Below are 21,430 nucleotides of genomic sequence, written 5' to 3'. Positions count from 1 at the left end.
CAGAAACGCCACACACTTGGTAAAGAAGGCACAGCAAAGACTTTCTAAGAATCCTCAGGAAAAATAACATAAACCAGAGATTTGTCTTTTTGTCTTGTGTCTTTTTACCACTCTACCATGGACATCATCCTCACATAATGCCTCTCTACGTGGTTTGCCAGCTGCACTGTGGCAAACAAGAAAGAGCTCCAGAGGGTTAACAAAATGGTAGAGAAGGTCATTGAGTGCCCTCTACCTCTACCACACGAGGGAACGTTCATGGCTGTTAAAGAAGAAGGTTTTCAATCACGTGACCGATTTGCTGCAGATCAGGTGCCGTCTACATCCCGGATTACAAAGAGGCTGGCGCGTGATAGAAAAATGGAGAGAATGTACAGTTATTACGATGCCGCACTGCCCGCAGCTTCTGACTGACTGTGAGATAAAGCTATTTATCATGATAGATGTGTAGCAGTTGGTTCAGTGGGTCCGTATTTTATACCAGATAGTGAATTTAGTGGTGATGTAACGAACTGGCTGACAGTGTCACACTGCGATATTGTGAACTTTTTGGTGTTTTCCACTTCGCCATTGTACACCATGGAGGAAGCTGCCAACCAGGTCAGCCTCGCCGGCGTCCTTCAGAGCATCACAGCGGAGCTTTGAAAGTGGAGGTCGGTCTTGAAGTCCTGAGAGATTTCTCTTACCATGCGCTGGAAGGGCAGCTTGCGGATTAGCAGCTCGGTGGATTTCTGGTAGCGGCGGATCTCTCTCAGCACCACGGTGCCGGGCCTGTAACACTGTGGCTTCTTCACACCGATGGTAGCTAGAGCGCTCTTCCGGGCGGCTTTGGATTTGGATTTACAGGCGGTCTGCTTGGTTCTGGCCATATTAAAGCTTCCTTCAGATCTGCTGAGCCAGGTCTCTCTGTGTCGCTTAGAAAGCAAGTAACACTCCACCGCTTGATGCACAATAACAGCTGGTAGCCTGTAAAATGAGCGATCTGCCTCATTTTTATCACCTCTGTTCGAACCACCGACGACAGCACAAAAGTTGACCATTGTTGAAGCTTCTACAATTGCGTATCACAGCGGCCACTGTGTCGTAATCCAGAATGGCCGCAGGACACAAAATGACGTGACCAAAACGTCACATGAAAACCCTCTAATGTCTCAGGAGAGCCACCACCATCCTAAAGGACTCATCCCACCCTGGCCACTCTCTGTTTGAGCTACTGCCATCAGGCAGATGGTTCAGGGCCATTAAAGCAAGTACAGATAGACTGAAAAACAGTTTCAGCCCAACTGCAGTTAGAACTTTGAATGCCACTGGAACCAAACAGCCAGGTCACATGCCTCACTTGAAATGAGTGCAATATTTGTTTATGTGCCGTATCCACTGCCACTAAAATATCCACAGTCTTGTACATTCCTCTCTCTTTTTTTTATATGCAATCTCTTTTTTGTTACTACGTTCTTATCATTTTTTTCAATTGCACTCTGGACATACCTCTTTCATTTGGTTAAATTTAATGTTTATTTTTCTTTTCTTCTTCACACCTTTGAAGTCTGCACATGGTTTACTCAGGTTTATATTTGCACTGAAAGGCTTGCACCTTAGCTTTCGTTGTACTGTTTACAGTGACAATAAAGACTTTGTATCTGTATGAGCAACATCCCCGTATCATGATGCTTGCTTCACAGCCTTCACAGTGTACTGTGGCTTGAATTCAGTTTTTGGGCATCATCTGACGAAGTCTCTACAGCCCCTAGACTCAAAGGAACAGTCTTCCTTTCATCAGTCCACAAAATATGGCGACGTTTCTCCTTAGTAGAGAAGCTTGAATCTTCGACTGGACTGGGTTGCTTGAAGCGAGGACGTTCTGCTTCTAATCGCAGAAGCTTCCTCAGCTGCATTTCTTGCTCTGGTAGTCTGACTTCTGTCTTGACTCTTGTAGAGAAGAATAACAGAAGCCAGGAAAAGCTGGAGTTTAAACCGAACCAGACCCCTCCTACCAAGAGGCAGACTGCTATTGGCTAGTGACTAACAATTGCTCTAATTAGCACCTATTGTGCTCTAGTTAGCACCCTCCTAATGACACGGCAGCTGTCCCTCCTAACGATGGGACTGACGCCTCTTCTGATGACGTGAATGACTCATCATGAACAAAAGACTGAAACTGCTATGAATCTGAGTACCGCATTGTAAACAGGGGACGAAGTGTGTCTCAGACCCCCTCTCCGGTTAAGGCTGGGCTTCAACTGTTTCACATACAATGCTTCCTTCACTCCCCTCTCAAATCATTTTTTTTCTTCCCCTGTCTGCATATATAGTAATGGTAAATGCCACACTGGCAGAACCATTTATGAACATTAATACACATATATGCAATTTATTCTTGCAGGACAGAAGGTATGTAGTGCGTGAGTGAATGTGGTGTGCGTGTGTGACCCCCATCCGCCCTTCCCGATCACCCTACAAGATCCTACTCAAAGCCGACTGACAACTTCTATCAGGAGGGACCGACCACCAAAACAACACGAAGACAGACAAAAACGAAAGACAAGTGGTGAAAGCAATAACTGTGAAGTAAGACACCGAGGAGACGGGGCCCCAACATAAAACATGCTGGAACAAACCACCACACATGAACAAGCAGTGACAGCGACAGTTTGTTGTCTAGTTAGTGAGCATTCATTCCCTAATCTAGGACACCAGAGTCTTGATCCCCTTGAGAGCATCCAAAACCGAATTGTGGTGTCGGCCACGAACACGCAACCAGCCACACACAGAGACCCAGATTACGGCTATATATCCGATCACTACTGTGGCTGGTGTGTTGGGCCAAGATAATAGTACAGAACCCTACCATAAGACATGGACCACTCCGGCGCGTCAGAAGCCATACGGCCGACCGCAAGCGACAACAGAAAAGGGCCCAGGACGCAGGGCCCAGGAGGAACCAGGAGAAAAAGGGAAGTGGAATGGCACAGGGGCCAGGAAGGGCAGCCACCAGAGCCCCTGGGGCAGCACGATGGACCTACAAGGGAGCCCCCCCACCCCCCGAGGGAAGCACGCAGGGCACCGGCAGGGCCCACCAAGAGGGGGGGCCCAGAACTGCACCACCCGCCCACGGCCCTGGAGGGAGGAGCAAGAGGTGGCAGGGACGGGGGGGGGCAAAGGATCCACCGCAACTGAACCCAGAGCACAGGCAGGGACCACCGCCACACAAGGGCGGGGCCCAGCCCCCAGGAAAGAGGCGAGACCCACCCCCCAGGCCAGGAAGCACACGAGGTCCCCCCGACACCCGAGACCTCCCCAAGCAGCCCGCAGGACCCCCCAGATACCTCCAGCCCCCAAACCACCCCCACCCTGGATCCCACCCCAGAACCAAGCCCAAGGTCGGGAACCGCCTAAGCAAGAACGGGGCAACACCCCACCCCATGGAAACCGCTCTCAAATAATTTCTTTTCTCTGGGAAAGATTTTAACTTCCTTGTCCTCAAACGTGTGGTTAGTGTCTTTAAGGTGAAGATGAACTGCAGACTGAGGTCCACCGGTGCCCTCTCTGCAGTGCTGGTATAGCCTTTTGTTCAACGGCTGCTTAATCTCACCTATGTAGTATTTGTTACAGTTTTCCTGACATCTGACAGAATACACTACATTGCTCTGTTTGGATCTAGGGATCCTGTCCTTAGGGTGAACTAATTTCTGTCTCAAGGTGTTAACAGTTTAAAAGTAAACTGGGATTTTGTGCTGTCTGAAGATCCTCTGTAGTTTTTCCCCTACTCCTGCTAAATAAGGCAGAGACACTCCTTTTCTTCTTGGCTCCATCTCCTGTCTGTCTGGTCTCTTTGTTCTTTGGGACTTCTGCGCTTTATCCAGGGACCATTGTGGGTGCCCACATACTGGCTTTCCGGCCATGTTGTTGTTCTTTAGCCCTTCCCTCTGTAGTTGTGGGCATCTGTAGGGCTCTGTGTTGAAGAGTCCTAATCACCCCGAGCTTGTGTTCAAGGGGGTGGTTTAAGCCAAAGAGCAGATATTGGTCAGTGTGAGTGGGTTTTCTGTAAACCCCTGTCTGGAGCTGCCTGTTCTCTCCAATCGTAACATCACAGTCCAAGAAGGCTAAATGGTTGTTTCTGGCGTCCTCACATGTGAACTTGATATTGGAGTCCACCGAGTTGATGTGCTCTGTAAAGGTCTCCACTTGCTGTTGCTTGATTTTAACCCATATGTCATCGACATATCTGAACCAGTGACTGGGAGAGATGCCCGTGAAAGGTGCCAAGGCTCTCTTCTCCAGTAGCTCCATGTACAGATTGGCCACAATGGGGGATACCGGAGACCCCATCACACAACCATGGATCTGCCTGTAGTAATTCCCCCTAAACTGGAAATATGTGGTGTTAAGACAGATCTCCAAGAGTTGGCAGATGTGGTCTGGTGTAAGTTTGGTCCTTTCACGTAGAGACACGTACACCAGCAGCCTCTGCCTCACAGCTGCGATGGCCTCAGCATTGGGGATGCAGGTGAACAACGATGTCACATCAAATGACACCATAGTTTCATCTGCCTCCAGCTGAAGGTCCTTAATCTTGTTCACAAAATCTTGTGTGTTCTCCACATGGTGGTCTGAGTTACCCACTAGAGGAGCCAAAATCCACTTGAGGTGCTTGGCCAAATTGTAAGTGATGGAATCTGTGCTACATACAATAGGCCTGAGTGGCACATCCTGTTTGTGGGTATTGGGTGGCCCATAGATACATGGAGTGGCGTCCCCAGAGTACAGTCTGTAATATGTCTGCCTGTCGATGAGTCCCTCTTTCTCCAGGTTTTGGAGGTAGTTAATGATTTTCTTCTTATAGCCGCTTGTTCAGACGCTTGTATGTATTGGACTCACTGAGCAAGTCGTTGACCTTGCCCTCGTAGTCCGATGTGTTCAGGACCACCGTGCATCTGCCTTTATCCACTGGCAGGATAAGAATGCTTTGGTCCTTCTGCAGTGCTGACAGTGCTTTCCGTTCTTCTCCTGTGATGTTGGACGGAGGAGGCTTAGCACTGTTCAGCACCGCTGTGACTCTTAGCCGGAGGTCCCCAGCTTCTGACGCTAACAGACTGTTATGTTTAATGGCTGTCGGTATATGTTTAGGGGTCACTGAGAAAGTTAGTCCTTTTGCGAGCACATCCTTTTTTGTCTGTGTAAGAACCCTGTCAGAGAGATTCTTTACCCAATTTTCCCTGTTCTCACTAATTTGTCTTGGTGTATCTTTATAACTACCCCCACTGCTCGTGAAAGTAAGCCTTTTCTGCACTAAAAGGTTTAAAACTTCCTGGTTTGCCGCTCCTTACTTTTTAAATGCTCAGACATTTGAATTTTAACTATGAACTTTGTGATCTTATTTGGGCCTCTTCCCACACTAAAGTTTGTAAACTTTTTTGAAGACTATCAAAATCATTTTGGAGATCTAATATACTAAAATGAAGCCTTCTAATTCTAAGACCAAAAATCCTCCTAAGGTAACTGTGCTGGATCTTTTCTGCTGTGTGACCTGCTTCTAGTGCCTTTTGCTTCATGCATTTGGGAATAATGTTTTGTCTGCATCTCAGGTTAAATCTTAAGTGGTTTCTAAAGTTAGCTATCTTTTTAGCAGTCTTTTCCAGCTTACGTACCAGTGCCAGGGCCTCATGCCCACAGTTGATTGCAATGTTTCTGTGAAGGCTCTCAGTTGTCCAGGTGGTTTCCATAGTAGAGAAGCTTGAATCTTCGACTGGACTGGGTTGCTTGATGCGAGGACGTTTCGCTTCTAATCGCAGAAGCTTCCTCAGCTGAATTTCTTGCTCTGGTAGTCTGACTTCTGTCTTGACTCTTGTAAAGAAGAGGGAAGGGCTAAAGAACAACATCATGTCCGGAAAGCCTTCACAGTATGTGGGTACCCACGATGGTCCCTGGATAAAGTGCAGAAGTCCCAAAGAACAAAGCGACCAGACAGACAGGAGACGGAGCCAAGAAGAAGAGTGTCTCTCCCTTATTTAGAAGGAGTAGGGGAAAAACTACAGAGGATCTTCAGACAGCACAAAATCCCAGTTTACTTTAAACCTGTTAACACCTTGAGAAAATATTAGTTCACCCTAAGGACAGGATCCCTAGTTACAAACAGAGCAATTGTAGTGTATTCTATCAGATGTCAGAAAAACTGTAACGAACACTACATAAGTGTGAGGACAAGGAAGTTAAAATCTTAGCCAGAGAAAGAAATGGTTTGAGAGGGGAGTGAAAAAAGGCAGTGAAGGAAGCTTTGTATGTGAAACAGTTGAAGCCCAGCCTTAACCGGGGAGGAGGTCTGAGACACGCTTTGTCCCCTGTTTACAATGTGGTACTCAGGTCAAAGCAGTTTCAGTCTTTTGTTCATGATAATGAGTCATTCACATTGTCAGGAGAGTCGTCACAAGAGGTGTCAGTCCCATCGTTAGGAGGGACAGCTGCCGTGTCATTAGGAGGGTGCTAACTAGAGCACAGGGGTCTGGTTAGGTTTAAAACTCCAGCTTTGCTGGCTTCTGTTATTCTTCTCTACAAGAGTCAAGACAGAAGTCAGACTACCAGAGCAAGAAATTCAGCTGAGGAAGCTTCTGCGATTAGAAGCGAAATGTCCTCGTGTCAAGCAACCCAGGCCAGTCGAAGATTCAAGCTTCTCTACTATGGAAACCACCTGGACAACTGAGAGCCTTCACAGAAACATTTTGCCTTAGCCCAATCAATGTGTTTTTGGCAATTTGTAACCTCTTTAGCACATCATTTTTTTCAATAATGGGGCTTTGCAAGGGCTTCTTGCCCATAGCTTGGCTTTACCTAGGCATCTTCTAATTGTTACAGTACACACAGGTAACTATAGACCTTCTTTGATCACCCTGGAGCTGATCATTGGCTAAGTCTTTGCCATTCTGGCAGTTCTTCGATGCCTTTGCATGGTGGTTTTCTGCTTTCTTCTACAATTTTAATGTTTTGTTGCCATTTTAAACCCTTTGAGATCATTTTAGCTGAACAGCCTGTCATTTTCTGCATTTTTTTTAATACATTTTCTCCTCTTCAATCAACTTTTTAATCAAAGTATGCTGTTCTACTGAAGTGTCTGGAACAACCCATTTTACTCAGATTTTCAGAGAAATGCAGGACAACAATTTAAGTTTTTCTCTATGTTTTGATTTGGAATAAAATATGCAGTGTTCCCAATGCATTTGTGTGTGTGGAAATAAAAACTATTATAAAGATTTTGAGCCTTACTCCCTTTTTTATACACACTGCTATTATTTTGAACACAACTATATTGTTGGGCAATGACGCTTTTTTGTACACCATCACAATGAAATTGAAATGAAACCATGCCTTTTCTTGAAAATGTGAAATTCCAACTATGGTTGCCAGAAGCTGTACAAAAAACTCCAGCCATGATTTGATCTGTTTTCTTGAATGAAAATCCTTCTCTGTTCCACTGCACTAGGAACAACATGTAACTGGTGATGCAACAGACAAAAGATGCACTATGCACAGTTTTTTCATTTGTTCAGAGAGTCTCGATTGTTTATCACCACTGTTGGAATTGTAAAAACGTGATTTATTGTAATGTAAATATAGTTCTTCCATTGGCACTATACCAGATGTGTTTTTTAGCCATATTCACTTTGTGTTGTGGTGAGTCAGTATGTGTAAGTCTTCCACTGAAGTGCGCCATATTTATTTAAGATCAGTGCCTGTTCACTCCAATATTGCTCCACATTTAATTTTAATAATGCACTGCTCTGGGCTGTATAATATAATAAGAAGGTAGTAAAATAAAGGGGGCTCATGACTAAAGAGCAAGTAGTATTAACTGCTGCAGTACGGGGTTAATCCTTCAAACAACTGTCAAGTTCTTTACATTTTAATTAAGGTAATAGAATATTTGAAGAGATTTAAAACTGGGGGTAATGTCCTGTCTTTAAAAAGGCCTTCACCTCTTGCAGACAAACAGAACACAACCTAAAGAAATATTGTACAATGTGTTTCATTAAATTTGTTGCTTTTTTATTGCTAGTTTTGGCTTGTGGCCTCTGTTTTTATTTAAGTATTTCTTACTGATGACTCCACTGTTTGTGTCTTAGGTGAGTCCATCATGGAGAACAACATTTCTGCATCAGAGCACTTAAAGAAGGGTCACCTTTCTCCAAAGTCAGCAGGACAAACTGTTGGACTCGGGTGTCCCTCCAAGCTGTTACATTACAACAACTTTACATGTAAGAAGAGACACTGGCACAGGAATCATCGTCACTGTCCACGCAGTTCACAGTTTGTACAGCTGTGATTAGAGCCCAACCGATAATGGATTTTTTTTTGGGGGGGGGCTCACATCATTCCTAACATTTATTCCTAACATTTCATTATCAAACCTTTCTGATGAAGTGTAATTGAGGTTTGTTATTCTACAGTTTAAGCATTAACTTTAATAAAAATATATATCATAAATCATAACACTGCCTTCACTTGGATTGGCAGTTGCCTTGTCACAACATTCAGCATTTACAAAAAATTGAATTCTCATCGATCTTGGCCCTGCCTAGTTTGCAGCATGCCCCATGCCACACATAACACATGCATTTGCAGGTAGAAAATAATATTCACAGTGTGATGTGAAACATTTGTTTTGTTCCTCCATGACACATGCTGTGGAGAGGGCGCAGCCAAACAAAAAGTGACTATAGACAGAAAATCATACAGAAGCCTCTTATTTATTTTATGTATAAAACTACCAGACTAATAGACAATGCTCTACATTACTTTTAATTGAATGAAACAAGCTGTTGCATTAATTTTATCTTAGAGAGGCTGGAAAAGACAGATTACCAGTTCACACTGGGCTGTTTTTGTTGGGGAGTAATATCCAAAAGTGCATACTTTTCTTTTTTTTTTCTTTTTTTTTTACCTCCGCCAAGGAGGTTATGTTTTCGTTTGTTTGTCTGTCTGTCAGCAGGATAACGCAAGAAGTTTTGAACAGATTTTGATGAAATTTTGTGGAGTGGTTGGACATGACAAGAGGAACAAGTGATTAAATTTTAGTGGTGATCTGGATCACGATCCGGATCCAGGAATTTTTTAAAGGATTCTTCACCATTGCGGGATAGGGGGAATTTTGACCTTCTAGTTTCTAAATCCACAAGAACAAGGCAGAAAGGCTTGAAAAAAATTAGGGTGTGACATAGTCAAATGTTTGGTGATGATCGGATCCGGATTCCAGATCTGGTGATCTAGAATATGCAAAAATATAGGGAAAATAGAATATGTGTCAGTGTGAGGTGACAAATGAAGCTAGAGATGCACAACTAACACCAAATTGTAGCTGAATCTGTACTGATTCAGTAAGGTGTCATCAGATTTGATGTAGCTTCAAATGTTATGGAGCTAGATCCAGAAGAAAACCCCCATTACCGAAAAATCGTTTTCATACAATAACGTTTGAACTAATAAAGACATAAAAGTGATTCCAAGTTCTAGTGGGATGTTTTCATGGTCAAGGATGTCAAATATACAGGAAAGAAAAGTGTATGTATCATAGTTTTGGTTGTAACACTGAATTGTTGAATAGATCACTGTGCCAAGTAGGGAATCTCTTTAGGGTCAGTGACCCTATGGCCTTGGCGGAGGTTTGCACTCTGAGTGCTTCTAGTTTTTTTGTTTGTTATAAAGACAAGATGGTGGAATAATGAAATATAAATGACAAATTTTTAAAATATGATTTGAATAATTTTTTTGGTTCTATTAATTGAGTAATAAAAATAATAATTAAATGAAAAAAATTGATAGATTAATGAAAAAATAATCAACAGGCAGTTCCATAGTGTGGTGGTTGTAGAAATGCACAGCATGCTCCTAGACCTAACCTGACTGCTGTTGTTTGCTAAGGGTGTAATCAGTTGGTGCATTTGTGGAGAAGAATTTCAGGAACATAACATTTAATTATTCAGAGGAAATGCCTAATGAATGAGTGTATGAGCTGGTCTTCGTGTCCCCTCAGGTTCAGGCAATCTCCGAGAAAGCCCCAGACCCAGCGGTCAGGACCCCAACCTGTGGACGGTACAGGATGTCATGCAGTATATCCGAGACATTGACCCAGTGTTGGCCCCACATGCAGACCTTTTCAGAAAACATGTATGTATTATCTTGCAAGACTGATTTGCTGACATTTATACTGTCCATAGTATTTGGTGTACTGTGTCAGCAAGGTGCATTTGCATTTCAACATCTTATTGTGAACATAATTCATGTATGAGGGGCTGCTGAAAGTTCTGCCTCCATTGCAATTATTTCAACAAGATCCCAAAATGAAATTGATATGAGAATAATACTTCAGTTATTGACTGTCACCACACCAAATGGTTTTGCCTGCAATTTCAAACATGCGCAAAATTGCCTTGGATGTGACACTTGCACAGTAAGTAAAAACCGCTGAAGTATATGGACGTGCATTTGAAATATTGTGCTGTTTTTTTAATTCCTCTTGGAGGAGTGTCGTGCACCTGTGGACAGTCATTGACAAATGAGTGTTAGAACACGGAAAAAAAAAATCAGCATCAGGAAAAGCCTTGATGACCATTATTTGGGACTGCTATGGCATCATCCTCACAGAATTTTTGGAACGCGGTAACACTGTTAACATTGACCGATGTGTGAACACTTTTCAAAAGCTTGAAGTGGGTTCATTCTGCAAAAGATGCAGTTCTTATCCCCCACTGGCCGAAGGCCTGAAAGGGGGATTATGTCGTGGCGATGTCCACCTGTCCATCCATCCTTCCCAAAAATAGTTCTGAAATCAACACTTCTCACACTTTTAGTAGGAATTTCATGTAACTTGGTACAAATCCTTGTTTGTTATAGGTTGATAATACATATAATTTTATATTTTCAAACTTGTTACTCAAACCACTGGTAATCCCTGAGAAGTCCATGAGCTAATTAGATTGTAGCATTTATTCCCCCTTTTTTGCATATTAATGTGGATGACTGCTTAATAGTATAGACTTTTTATTCAGAATGTACAGTACATTACGGTGACACACATTGGATAACAGAAATATGCCATTTAGGGTGCTAATTTACTTAAACTATTCCAGCAGCGAAAACATAACAATGCATTTTAAGAGATGTTATGTTCAGAATTGGTACAGAATTTTCTAGAGCACAAGTTGCACCAAATTATGAGTCCTATCTGTCCAAAAATGCAACATGAAGAGGAAAAAACATATATTGCATCAGCCTATAAGTCTGATTTATTTTTGAAATTGGTGCTGCTACTTCATGCAAAAAAGAAACTAAATGAATTTGACACATTCTTTATAATGCAAACACTGCATTATTGAACAGAAGAACGGGCTAATTAATGTAAATCTACAACCCAAATTCCAGTGAAGTTGGGACGTTGTGTGAAATGTAAATAAAAACAGAATGCAATGATTTGCAAGTCTTCTTCAACCTATATTCAATTGAATACACCACAAAGACAAAATATTTAATGTTCAAACTGATAAACTTTATTGTTTTTGTGCAAATATTTGCTAATTTTGAAATGGATGCCTGCAACACGTTTCAAAACAGCTTGGACAGTGGTATGCTGACCATTGTGTTACATCACCTTTTCTTCTAACAACACTCAATAAGCGTTTGGAAACTGAGGACACTGTATAGGTGGAATTCTTTCCTGTTCTTGCTTGATGTCTGGGGTCTCCATTGTCGTATTTTGTGCTTCACAATACACCACACATCAATGGGTAGGGATGGGTACCTTTCACATTTGAACCGATACGGTACAGATACCCGGTACCTGGGAATCGATGCTGGTACGCAACGGTGCCAATTTCTGCTACTTTTATGCATTGTATTTGAAGTAAAATCTCAAAAAATTACAGTTGAACAGATTTATTTCTGAAAGTATAAACTTTAACAAATGTGTCAAAACAACATGAAATTTTGTCTTGTAACAAGGCAATTGTTTCACAATTTCTTGAACATAGAAACTCTTAACTACACTTAAGCAGTGTTTCTATTTAAATTGCACAAATTAAAAACAAAAGGGGCTAGACTAAAAATAAATAAAAGTGTATTTTCTTGCAATGAACTACATTTACTGTAGTGTTACGTCGTTCCTTGTGCAGTTTTTTTTTTTTTTTTTTTAAGCAAGCATATCTACTTTTTTGGGCAAGAGCTGAGCCCACTCCACATATGCTAACATCATCTAAACACTACGCTTTAGCGTTTCTTACCTGCAGCAGACGATGATGATGAAGCAGTTGTAAGCATATCTTCTCCAGCGATGCTGGCTGCAGATGACGAATCGCTAGCAGTGCGGAATTTAGGAGCTGATCTGACTCACAGCAGGCAGTCAAAAATTGTGCTCTGTTCAGCGTTGAGAAATATCTTGTGCTTAACCAGGTGCTTCCTCAGATTAGATGTATTTCCACAGCTAGCCTTGCATTTTGCATCACAGATATTGCAGCGAACATAATTCGCATCGCATTCAGAGAAGTGGAGCCATACTTTCAAGCGCTTTCTGTCAGCCGTGCTGCTTTGTTTATGAACCAGCGGCTGCCGCTTCTGACATTATTATGCTTTGTGTGCTGCATTCATGTTCAGCATGTAAAATTGTCCACTGTCCCACTCTCTCAAGCATAATGGTGCCTTTAAGTCCCTAAACATGGTGCCGTTTGATTTTACATGAACAGATACCCGTTCCTACCAATGGAATTCAGTCGTTACCAAAAAAAAAAGTACCACATCCCTACCAATGGGTGACAGGGCTGGATTGCAGGCAGGCCAGTCTAGTACCCGCACTCTTCCTACAAAGCCACGCTGTTGTAACATGTGCAGAATGTGGCTTGGCATTGTCTTGCTGAAATAAGCAGGGACGTCCCTGAAAAAGACGTTGCTTGGATGGCAGCATGTGTTGCTCCAAAACCTGGATGTACCTTTCAGTTTTGATGGTGCCATCACAGATGTGTAAGTTACCCATGCCATGGGCACTAACACACCCCCATACCATCACAGATGCTGGCTTTTGAACTTTGCGCTGGCAACAGTCTGGATGGTCTTCTTCCTCTTTTGTCCGAAGGACACGACGTCCATGATTTCCAAAAACAATTTGAAATGTGGACTCATCAGACCACAGCACACTTTTCCACTTTGCGTCTGTCCATTTCAAAAGAGCTCAGGCCCAGAGAAGGCAACGGCGTTTCTGGATGTTGCTGATGTATGGCTTTCGCTTTGCATGGTAGAGTTTCAACTTGCACTTGTAGATGTAGTGATGAACTGTGTTAACTGACAGTGGTTTTCTGAAGTTTTCCTGAGACCACGCGGTAAGATCCTTTACACGATGTCAGTTTTTAATCCAGTGCCGCCTGAGGGATCAAAGGTCACGGGCATTCAGTGTTGGTTTTCGGCCTTGCTGCTTACATGTAGAAAGTTCTCCAGATTCTCTGAATCTTCTGATTATATTATGGACTGTAGATGATGGAGTCCCTAAATTCCTTGCAATTGAACGTTGAGAAACATTGTTCTTAAACTGTTGGACTATTTTTTTCACGCAGTTGTTCACAAAGTGGTGATCCTCACCCCATCTTTGCTTGTGAACGGCTGAGCCTTTTGGGGATGCTGCTTTTACACCCAATCATGACATTCACTTGTTTCCAGTTAACCTGTTCACCTGTGGAATGTTCCAAACAGGTGTTCTTTGAGCATTCATCAACTTTTCCAGTCTTTTGTTGCCCCTGTCTGAGCTTTTTTGAAATATGTTGCAGGCATCCATTTCAAAATGAGCAAATATTTGCACAAACAAAAACGCCTATCAGTTTGAACATTAAATATCTTGTCTTTGTGGTGTATTTAATTGAATATAGGTTGAGGAGGATTTGCAAATCATTATATTCTGTTTTTATTTACATTTTACACAACATCCCAACTTCATTGGAATTGGGATTGTAATTATATCTGCTCACTTTACAAAGTTTAACTCTCTTGTTGCTGCATGTAACAGGACTAATGTTTTAATTGTTCTTCCTCTGTGACAGGAGATTGATGGCAAAGCACTTTTGTTGCTTCGTAGTGACATGATGATGAAGTATATGGGTTTGAAGCTTGGCCCCGCCCTCAAACTAACCTTCCACATCGACAAGCTGAAACGGGTTTGATGTCATCAGCTTTCCAACGAACGGCATTGCAATGTGCCTCCCTGATGTAGGGGTCAGTATAAAGTGTATTCTTTATAGAGGATTTGCACGTGACGCCCACGCTCGTGTTTTTTTTTTTTTTGTGCCATTTTTCCAATGATTTCCTCACAGCTATTGCTGCTGAGGGAATTTCAGTCATATGTATTAATGGGAGGAGTTCTTTTGCACTGTCAGCACACCATCAAGGCCTGGTGAAATTTATTATTCTATTATTATTATTATTATTATTATTATATAATTTATTATATTTTACAGTAAATTCTAACATGTTGTATACATTTCAAAAAAACTTGGGAGATCGCCTCAGTATCCCTAAATAAACTTGGAAATAAAACCCAATTTAAATAATCCCAGTACAGTATATTTACTAAATTTGGCCTTTACAATAAAGTGTGGCATTTCACAAACATTTTTCAATGTTTTATTTGTCCATCCCTGTTGTTTAATATTTATATTTATTTGTTGTAAAAAAAAAAAAAAAGTTTTTAAATTCTTGTAGAGAATATTGTTTTGGAACATTTACAAATGTCATGAATGGAAAATCTTCCTGCAATGACCAAGGTGTGTGGAATTTTCAGCTCAGGCTGAGAAAAGTAAAGGTGCCTTGATACTTGCACACATTTTGGCTCTGCACTCTCATGCACTTCGTCGTGACAGTGCCACCCACTGTGTTCCCAGCTGGATGCCATGCTTTGTTCCACTGGATGCCATCCTTTGTGCGCTGGACGCTGCATATATAAAATAATTATTTCATACCGGTTTAATCATTTTCTGTTGAAAACAGCTCTAATCGTTTCCCATATTCACAGAGGACCATTTCATCTGCAGCTTTTCTTTTTCTCTCTTTCTTGCGCTTCATGAGGTGGAGAAAGCATTTGAAACCATCTAAAAGGTAATTATTTGTAATGTTTAGATTGTAATAGATTGGTAATACAGTTGCGTGTTCATTCCTTCTTATGAGCAGCTGTAAAAGTATGTTTATCATAGATTTAACATCTCGTTATAATCATTCAGATGAGCTGAATGATTATAGGTCATGTGGAAGTGCACTTTGTACCACAATGATGTTGGAATGATTAAAGCAAAAATCAGTACCTTAACATGAACATTAAGGCTTTCGTGATCAGTCAGGGTCATTGTCATTTTTCACAGCTAAAATTCCTTCTTTTTCAGCTCTCCTAATCCTTTGGGAAAACAATCTAATAAATAGTCCTTTCTGTTTGAGTCATTTTAGCAGAAAGCGGAAGTGCTTAAGGCCCACTGACACACGCATGCCTTTGCTTCACGACACATCACGACCTGTGTCGTGCTGCAGAGTAAATTCGTCTTGAACGGGTGCAGACAGGACACCAGAGGGGTGCCAGTGCGTGCTATTGCGCACAGAGAATTTTGAAATGTTAAAAAAATCTTTCACGCACAAATGTCATGCTATGTGGCGTGATCTAATCTCCAACACAACGTGCAGCTCGCCAAGTGGAGTAAACAAGAAGTGAACAGAGCAAGTGGTGACGTCAGCAGACGTCATCAGAGCGCAGCTCGTTTGAAGGATTATAACAAGAAGTTAAATCTGTTCTAAACATAGTTTAACAGCTGCACACAAGAAGGAAAGAACACGCAAATGTTTTATCAAGCCATGACAATGTAAACAAGACAAATAATTACCTTTTTAGACGGCTTTCTGTAGCTTGTTAGGTGTTCTGCAGCCTCCTCTGTGATTCAGGAAGTGATTGGAGCCGTTTTCAATGGCCAGTTTGCAGAAAAAAATTTTAATCTGCCATGAAATAATTATTTTATATATGCAGTGTCCAGCACAAAGCGCGTGGCAGCCGGTAGAACAAAGAACGGTGTCCAGCTGTGAACACGGTGGGATCATCACAACGACATTCATGCGTGAGTCTCAGGCATGTTCGTGTCAGTGCACCTTTAGTCATGGAACGCTTGATGGCCATCAGTGCAAATCCTCTGTAGGACTTAAACTGGCATCTCATGTAGCAGCTTCCATCGTCACTGGTATTTCCAGGCCTCATCCAATGAGTACTGTTTGTGTAGCACAATCCAGCCCTAAGGCAACATGGGATATGTAGAAAACCCAACTGTTTGTCACATTACTTACAGTGAGGTAAAAAAGTATTTAGTCAGTCCCTGATTGTGCAAGTTCTCCTACTTAGAAAGATGAGAGAGGTCTGTAATTTTCATCATAGGTACACTTCAGTTATGAGAGACAAAATGAGAAAAAAAAAAACATCCAGAAAATCACATTGTAGGATCTTTAAAGAATTTGTTTGTAAATTATGGTGGAAAATAAGTATTTGATCAATAAGAAAAGTTCAACTAAATACTTTGTAACATAATCTTTGCTGGCAATGACAGAGGTCAAACGTTTCCTTTAAGTCTTCACCAGGTTTGCACACACTGTAGCTGGTATTTTGGCCCGTTCCTCCATGCAGCTCTCCTCTAGAGCAGTGATGTTTTGGGGCTGTCGCTGGGCAACATGGACGTTCAACTCCCTCAGCAAATTTTCGATAGGGGTTGACGTCTAGACTGGCTTGGCCACTCCAGGACCTTGAAATGCTTTTTACGGAGCCACTCCTTCGTTGCCTGAGTGGTGTGTTTGCGATCATTGTCATGCTGGAAGACCCTGCCACATTACGTCTTCAATGCTGTCACTGATGGAAGGAGGTTTTGGCTTAAAATCTCATGATACATGGCCACGTTCATTCTTCCCTTAACACAGATCAGTTGTCCTGTCCCCTTTGCAGGAAAACAGCCCCAAAGCATGATGTTTCCACCCCCATGCTTCTCAGTAGATATGGTGTTCTTGGAATGCAACTCAGCATTCTTCTTCCTCCAAGCATCACTAGTTGAGTTTTTACTAAAAAGTTCTATTTTGGTTTCATCTGACCACATGATATTCTCCCAATCCTCTTCTGGATCATCCATATGCTCTCTGGCAAACTTCAGATGAGCCTGGACACGTACTGACTTAAGCAGGGGGACACGCCTGGCACTACAGGATTTGAGTCCCTCTCTGCGTAGTGTGTAGCCTTTGTTACTTTGGTCTCAGCTCTCTGCAGGTCCTTCATCGGGTCCCTCCGTTTCGTTCTGGGATTTTTGTTCACCGTTCTCATGATCATTTTGACCTCACGGGATGACATCTTGCATGGAGCCCCAGATCGAGGGAGATTATCAGTGGTCTTGTGTGTCTTCCATTTTCTTACAATTGCTCCCACAGTTGATTTATTCACACCAACCTGCTTGACTCTTGTAGATTCACTCTTCCCAGCCTGGTGCAGGTCTACAATTTTCTTCCTGGTGTCCTTTGACAGCTCTTTGGTCTTGGCCATGGTTGAGTTTGGAGTCTGACTGTTTGAGGCTGTGGACAGGTGTGGACAGCTTCTCAAAGAAGAACTTAAAGGTCTGTGAGAGCCAGAAATCTTGCTTGTTTGTGGGTGACCAAATACTTATTTTCCACCATAATTTACAAATAAATTCTTTAAAAAATCCTACAATGTGATTTTCTGGATTTTTTTTCTCATTTTGTCTCTCATAATTGACGTGTACCTATGATGAAAATTACAGACCTCTCTCATCTTTCTAAGTAGGAGAATTTGCACAATCAGGGACTGACTAAATACTTTTTTTTTTTTACCCCAGTGTACATTTCATTAGAACTTGAAGAGTCCTGGCCATTGTAACAATAAAAGGTCTTTTTATGGCCCTGCTTTTATTACGTTACATTTATTCTGTACATTTCATGTTTTCTACTCTCGACGGAATTTGTATTTTTTGACTTTTGCATTTGCTGTGTTGGATATGTTAAAAAGAAAGAAAAACCTAAAAGAGGGATTTTTAAAACAAAAGCACTACATTCATCCCAATAGTTGGGAGTGTTTCTGATTAATGTCTCCATTTGAGACGTGATTTTTGCAAACACAACATTAATAAGAGACATTATGTTTTATGAAATGGAAAAAAAATGTTCAGAAAATACTGCCATGATGAAATGTTTAGTTATTTTGGATGTTGTTTACAATGCCTTGTGTTTGTTGTTTGTACTTTTTTTCATTTTTATATGATATTATTATTATTATTATTATCATTACATTTTCACAGAGGCCTATCATACTTAACAGTGTTCAATAAATATACAATATGACTACAAGTTTCCCCGACTAACTGGACTTTTTGGTTTTTGAGATGTTTGAGCACTCATCCCAGTGAGTCATCCTATGGATAACAGAGCCATCAGCACCAATTAAAAAAGTAATAATAATAACCTTATTATAAAAACCATGTTTTAATTTTTGTCCACCCTTTTTTTTAAACTATCTGTGGTTATATCCTCTTTGCACTCTTGCTGGGCAGAATCTCTTATTTGCTTATTAATGGAAGGATGACGGTTTCATCATATATCTCTGGCTACGGAGTATCGTTTGGCATTGTGTGGCTTGCAAAAGTCACTTCAATTACATTAAAATCTAGTTAAGGTATTAATTAGAAATTCATGTTAGAAAAAGCAATTCAGAGAGGGCTCTCTGTTTTGCAATTTTCTACCTACAGAGGGCAGCACATTCCAGTGTATTTTGTCATGTCTCCTTGAGAATCCAACATGCATTGCAGTGTGCCTCCACGTCCATCTGGTGCACTCAGCATGACGTTCTCAGTGATATTTATGGACCATATGAATAACACGTCATCTTTCTTGTTGTTGTTCCATCATGTTTGTTTCAGATTTATTCCACTGCTGTCAGTCCACGATGGAAACACTCCGTTTTATATTGTGGTCCTACAGTTGATGGTTTCTCAGTGTGCTGTCAGTACGTGAGTGGGCTGTTCAGCCTGTGGGAGAGAATTACTTGTAACTACCAGAGCAGCCAAGCAGGAGACAGTAATCGTAACCACATCCTTGTAGTGAAACCGAGAGAACGCGTCTGTGCTGACAACAACACGGCCTGAACCCGATGATTTTCACCAACGTGACTGAGGGTAAATCTGAGCATCTTTGTAGAAGAGTGTTTGGGAAATCCTCCCCCGATGTTTATTCACTACACCGTGAGCGTCCCCCCTGAGTCATCTTAACAGTCATTCGCCGCACAAAGCGGTGGGACTCTTTCAGCTTGTGTGGAAGGTTTTGCAGCATTACAGATGAACCGTAACTGAGAGCGAAGCGGCTGTCAGCTCTGTGCCTCAGGTGTCGAGTTATAGCAGGGAAATGCTGTATCCTCTGCAGAAACGGGCTCATATGCGACTCCTTTTGGGCATGTTTAGGCACTAAGGGAGAAAGAGATGTGACTTTTTAAGGACCATGGTTTTGCTCTGGTTGATCTTTCGACCATTGTCCTCAGCTTTGGAAAGGCTTAGACGCATACTTTGTAAAATACAGTGAGTAAATAAGAGTTCATCCTCTCTCGTTGGTAACACTACTCAAAAACAATACATGATATCACCAAGGGACCACAGCAGAAAACAATGAGGATAGATTCATTAACATCTAATCAACCTGGATGCACCAGATCAATCCAAAAAGTGTTGAGTGATTCTGTGCAATGCTAACCATGCTAATAAATCTCATAATGCTTCATATGTATTGCCTTTGCTATAATTTCTAACTTTCTGCTGATGAGAGATTATGGGGTGTTTCTGTCGGTGTAAGGACTTCCCACGGAGCGGGACGTCCTGCAGCGCTTCCAGGCGCTGTTGTCGGCCTGTTTCGAGCTGAAAACATCCTAATTTAAGGCTTAATTCACCCAGGACATCGTGAGAGAACAGAGAAGATTCAGAAGAGGCCGGCATGAGGAATTTATGCGGACATTCCACTGTTTAAGGACATTTTTTTAATGAAAGACGTACGCGCAAATTCGCCGAGTCGTTTCCGTGACGACTCGGCAAATCTGTGCACCGCGACAGGAAAAATACCTCCGTGTTGAAAACCATTTGTAGAATTCAGGCGGCTTTTAATGGCTTTCAACAAGTGAGTAACTGAGAAATTGTTTAACAGCTTGGGCATGTTCCAACTTGCCCGTTAAGATTTCCAACGGAGGTGTTTTTCCTGCCGCGACCCCCGAAAAACCAGCTGAATTTATTGAATGGTGTCCACTCAGTTGTGCCTTACAGTTTTGAAAAAATTTTTATCAAACAAAGCAACAGTCTCTGAGCCATTCCTAAACAATGAAAAAAATCGACGAGCGGGTGGACGACTCCTCACTCAAAGACTGCCCACAGGCGAATGACGTAACAGACAGGTGTGAAAAAACTCTGGCATGCCCACGAGGGTTCAAGCATGTCTGATGTAATCACACGTGATTCAAATCCATATGGTTTTTGAAAAAAATAATAAGGTCGGATACTTTTCTAATAGACCTCGTATATAGGATTTTGAAGTTACATATCGCTTGAAATGAGCTTGTCGCGTTCTTTCATTTCAAAGCCTGAGCCGTCGTTGCTTGTTGACTGTATGACCAAATATTTAAGGAGAGGAAGAAGTGGTCACATCTTAAGATGGGCAGACACTATGATATTTTTAATCGTACTCGGCTCCAGCTCAAACTGTACGATAAAACCGCAGGGTGTAAAAGTTCAGAGTGCACGATTTATGTTCTCACACTGTACGGCCCGATGCTCTGATGCGATCTGACTACTCACATTGGACTGTCACGGCCCTCCCCTGCCTGTTGTGGGAGGCTCCCCACGGCAGGCAGGGGTGGGGCTGCTTGAGTGGTGGCACCTGTGCTGTGCTCTTAAATTGTTCGTGCTGTGCTTATTCACTCTCTCTGCTCTCTCCCCACCAAGTAACCCATTTGGTTTGTCTTCAGTTCATCTTTCGTTCCAGTTACTTTTGGTTTTCACATGCCAACACATTCGCACCACATATTCACTCGCATTCATGCACTGCATACACCACTGATTCTTACTCACATTTGCATACCTTGTATTTATGTTGCATTTTATTGTTTGTCAAATAAACCATTTTAATTGGCCTGAACCTCTTGAGTTATTTCCCCACAGTTAGTTTTGTTTGGGTTGTGACTTGCCGTTGAGCCAGGCCTGTTACACTAATATTAAGTTAATTTAACTTAATACTTGGGTTAAATTTTGGTTAGTTTGTTTATTTTGTGGTTTTGCATTTGTAGTTTGGCCTTGTTTGACCTACTTTGTAATTAACTTTGTTTGCTGTAGTTTCAGTAGGTTTCTTTGATAGCTAGTTTTGT

General features: G+C 41.9%; 1 protein-coding gene across 2 annotated transcripts in view; it reads left to right on the top strand.

Annotated features, from left to right (window-relative positions):
• Positions 1-14,439, top strand: part of LOC117513814 (polycomb protein SCMH1) — a 100,805-nt gene extending 86,366 nt beyond the window's left edge. For both annotated transcript variants that reach the window (XM_034174043.1, XM_034174044.1), the window contains 3 exons: positions 8,115-8,246; positions 10,022-10,155; positions 14,064-14,439. In XM_034174043.1, the coding sequence (XP_034029934.1) occupies positions 8,115-8,246; positions 10,022-10,155; positions 14,064-14,183 (386 nt within the window). In that variant the 3' untranslated portion in view covers positions 14,184-14,439. The remainder of the gene's footprint in view (positions 1-8,114; positions 8,247-10,021; positions 10,156-14,063) is intronic.
• Positions 14,440-21,430: the final 6,991 nt, after the last annotated feature.

Source organism: Thalassophryne amazonica, chromosome 7, assembly GCF_902500255.1.
Source record: "Thalassophryne amazonica chromosome 7, fThaAma1.1, whole genome shotgun sequence".
NCBI lineage: Eukaryota > Metazoa > Chordata > Actinopteri > Batrachoidiformes > Batrachoididae > Thalassophryne > Thalassophryne amazonica.
This window is presented reverse-complemented; position numbering and strand designations above follow the sequence as displayed.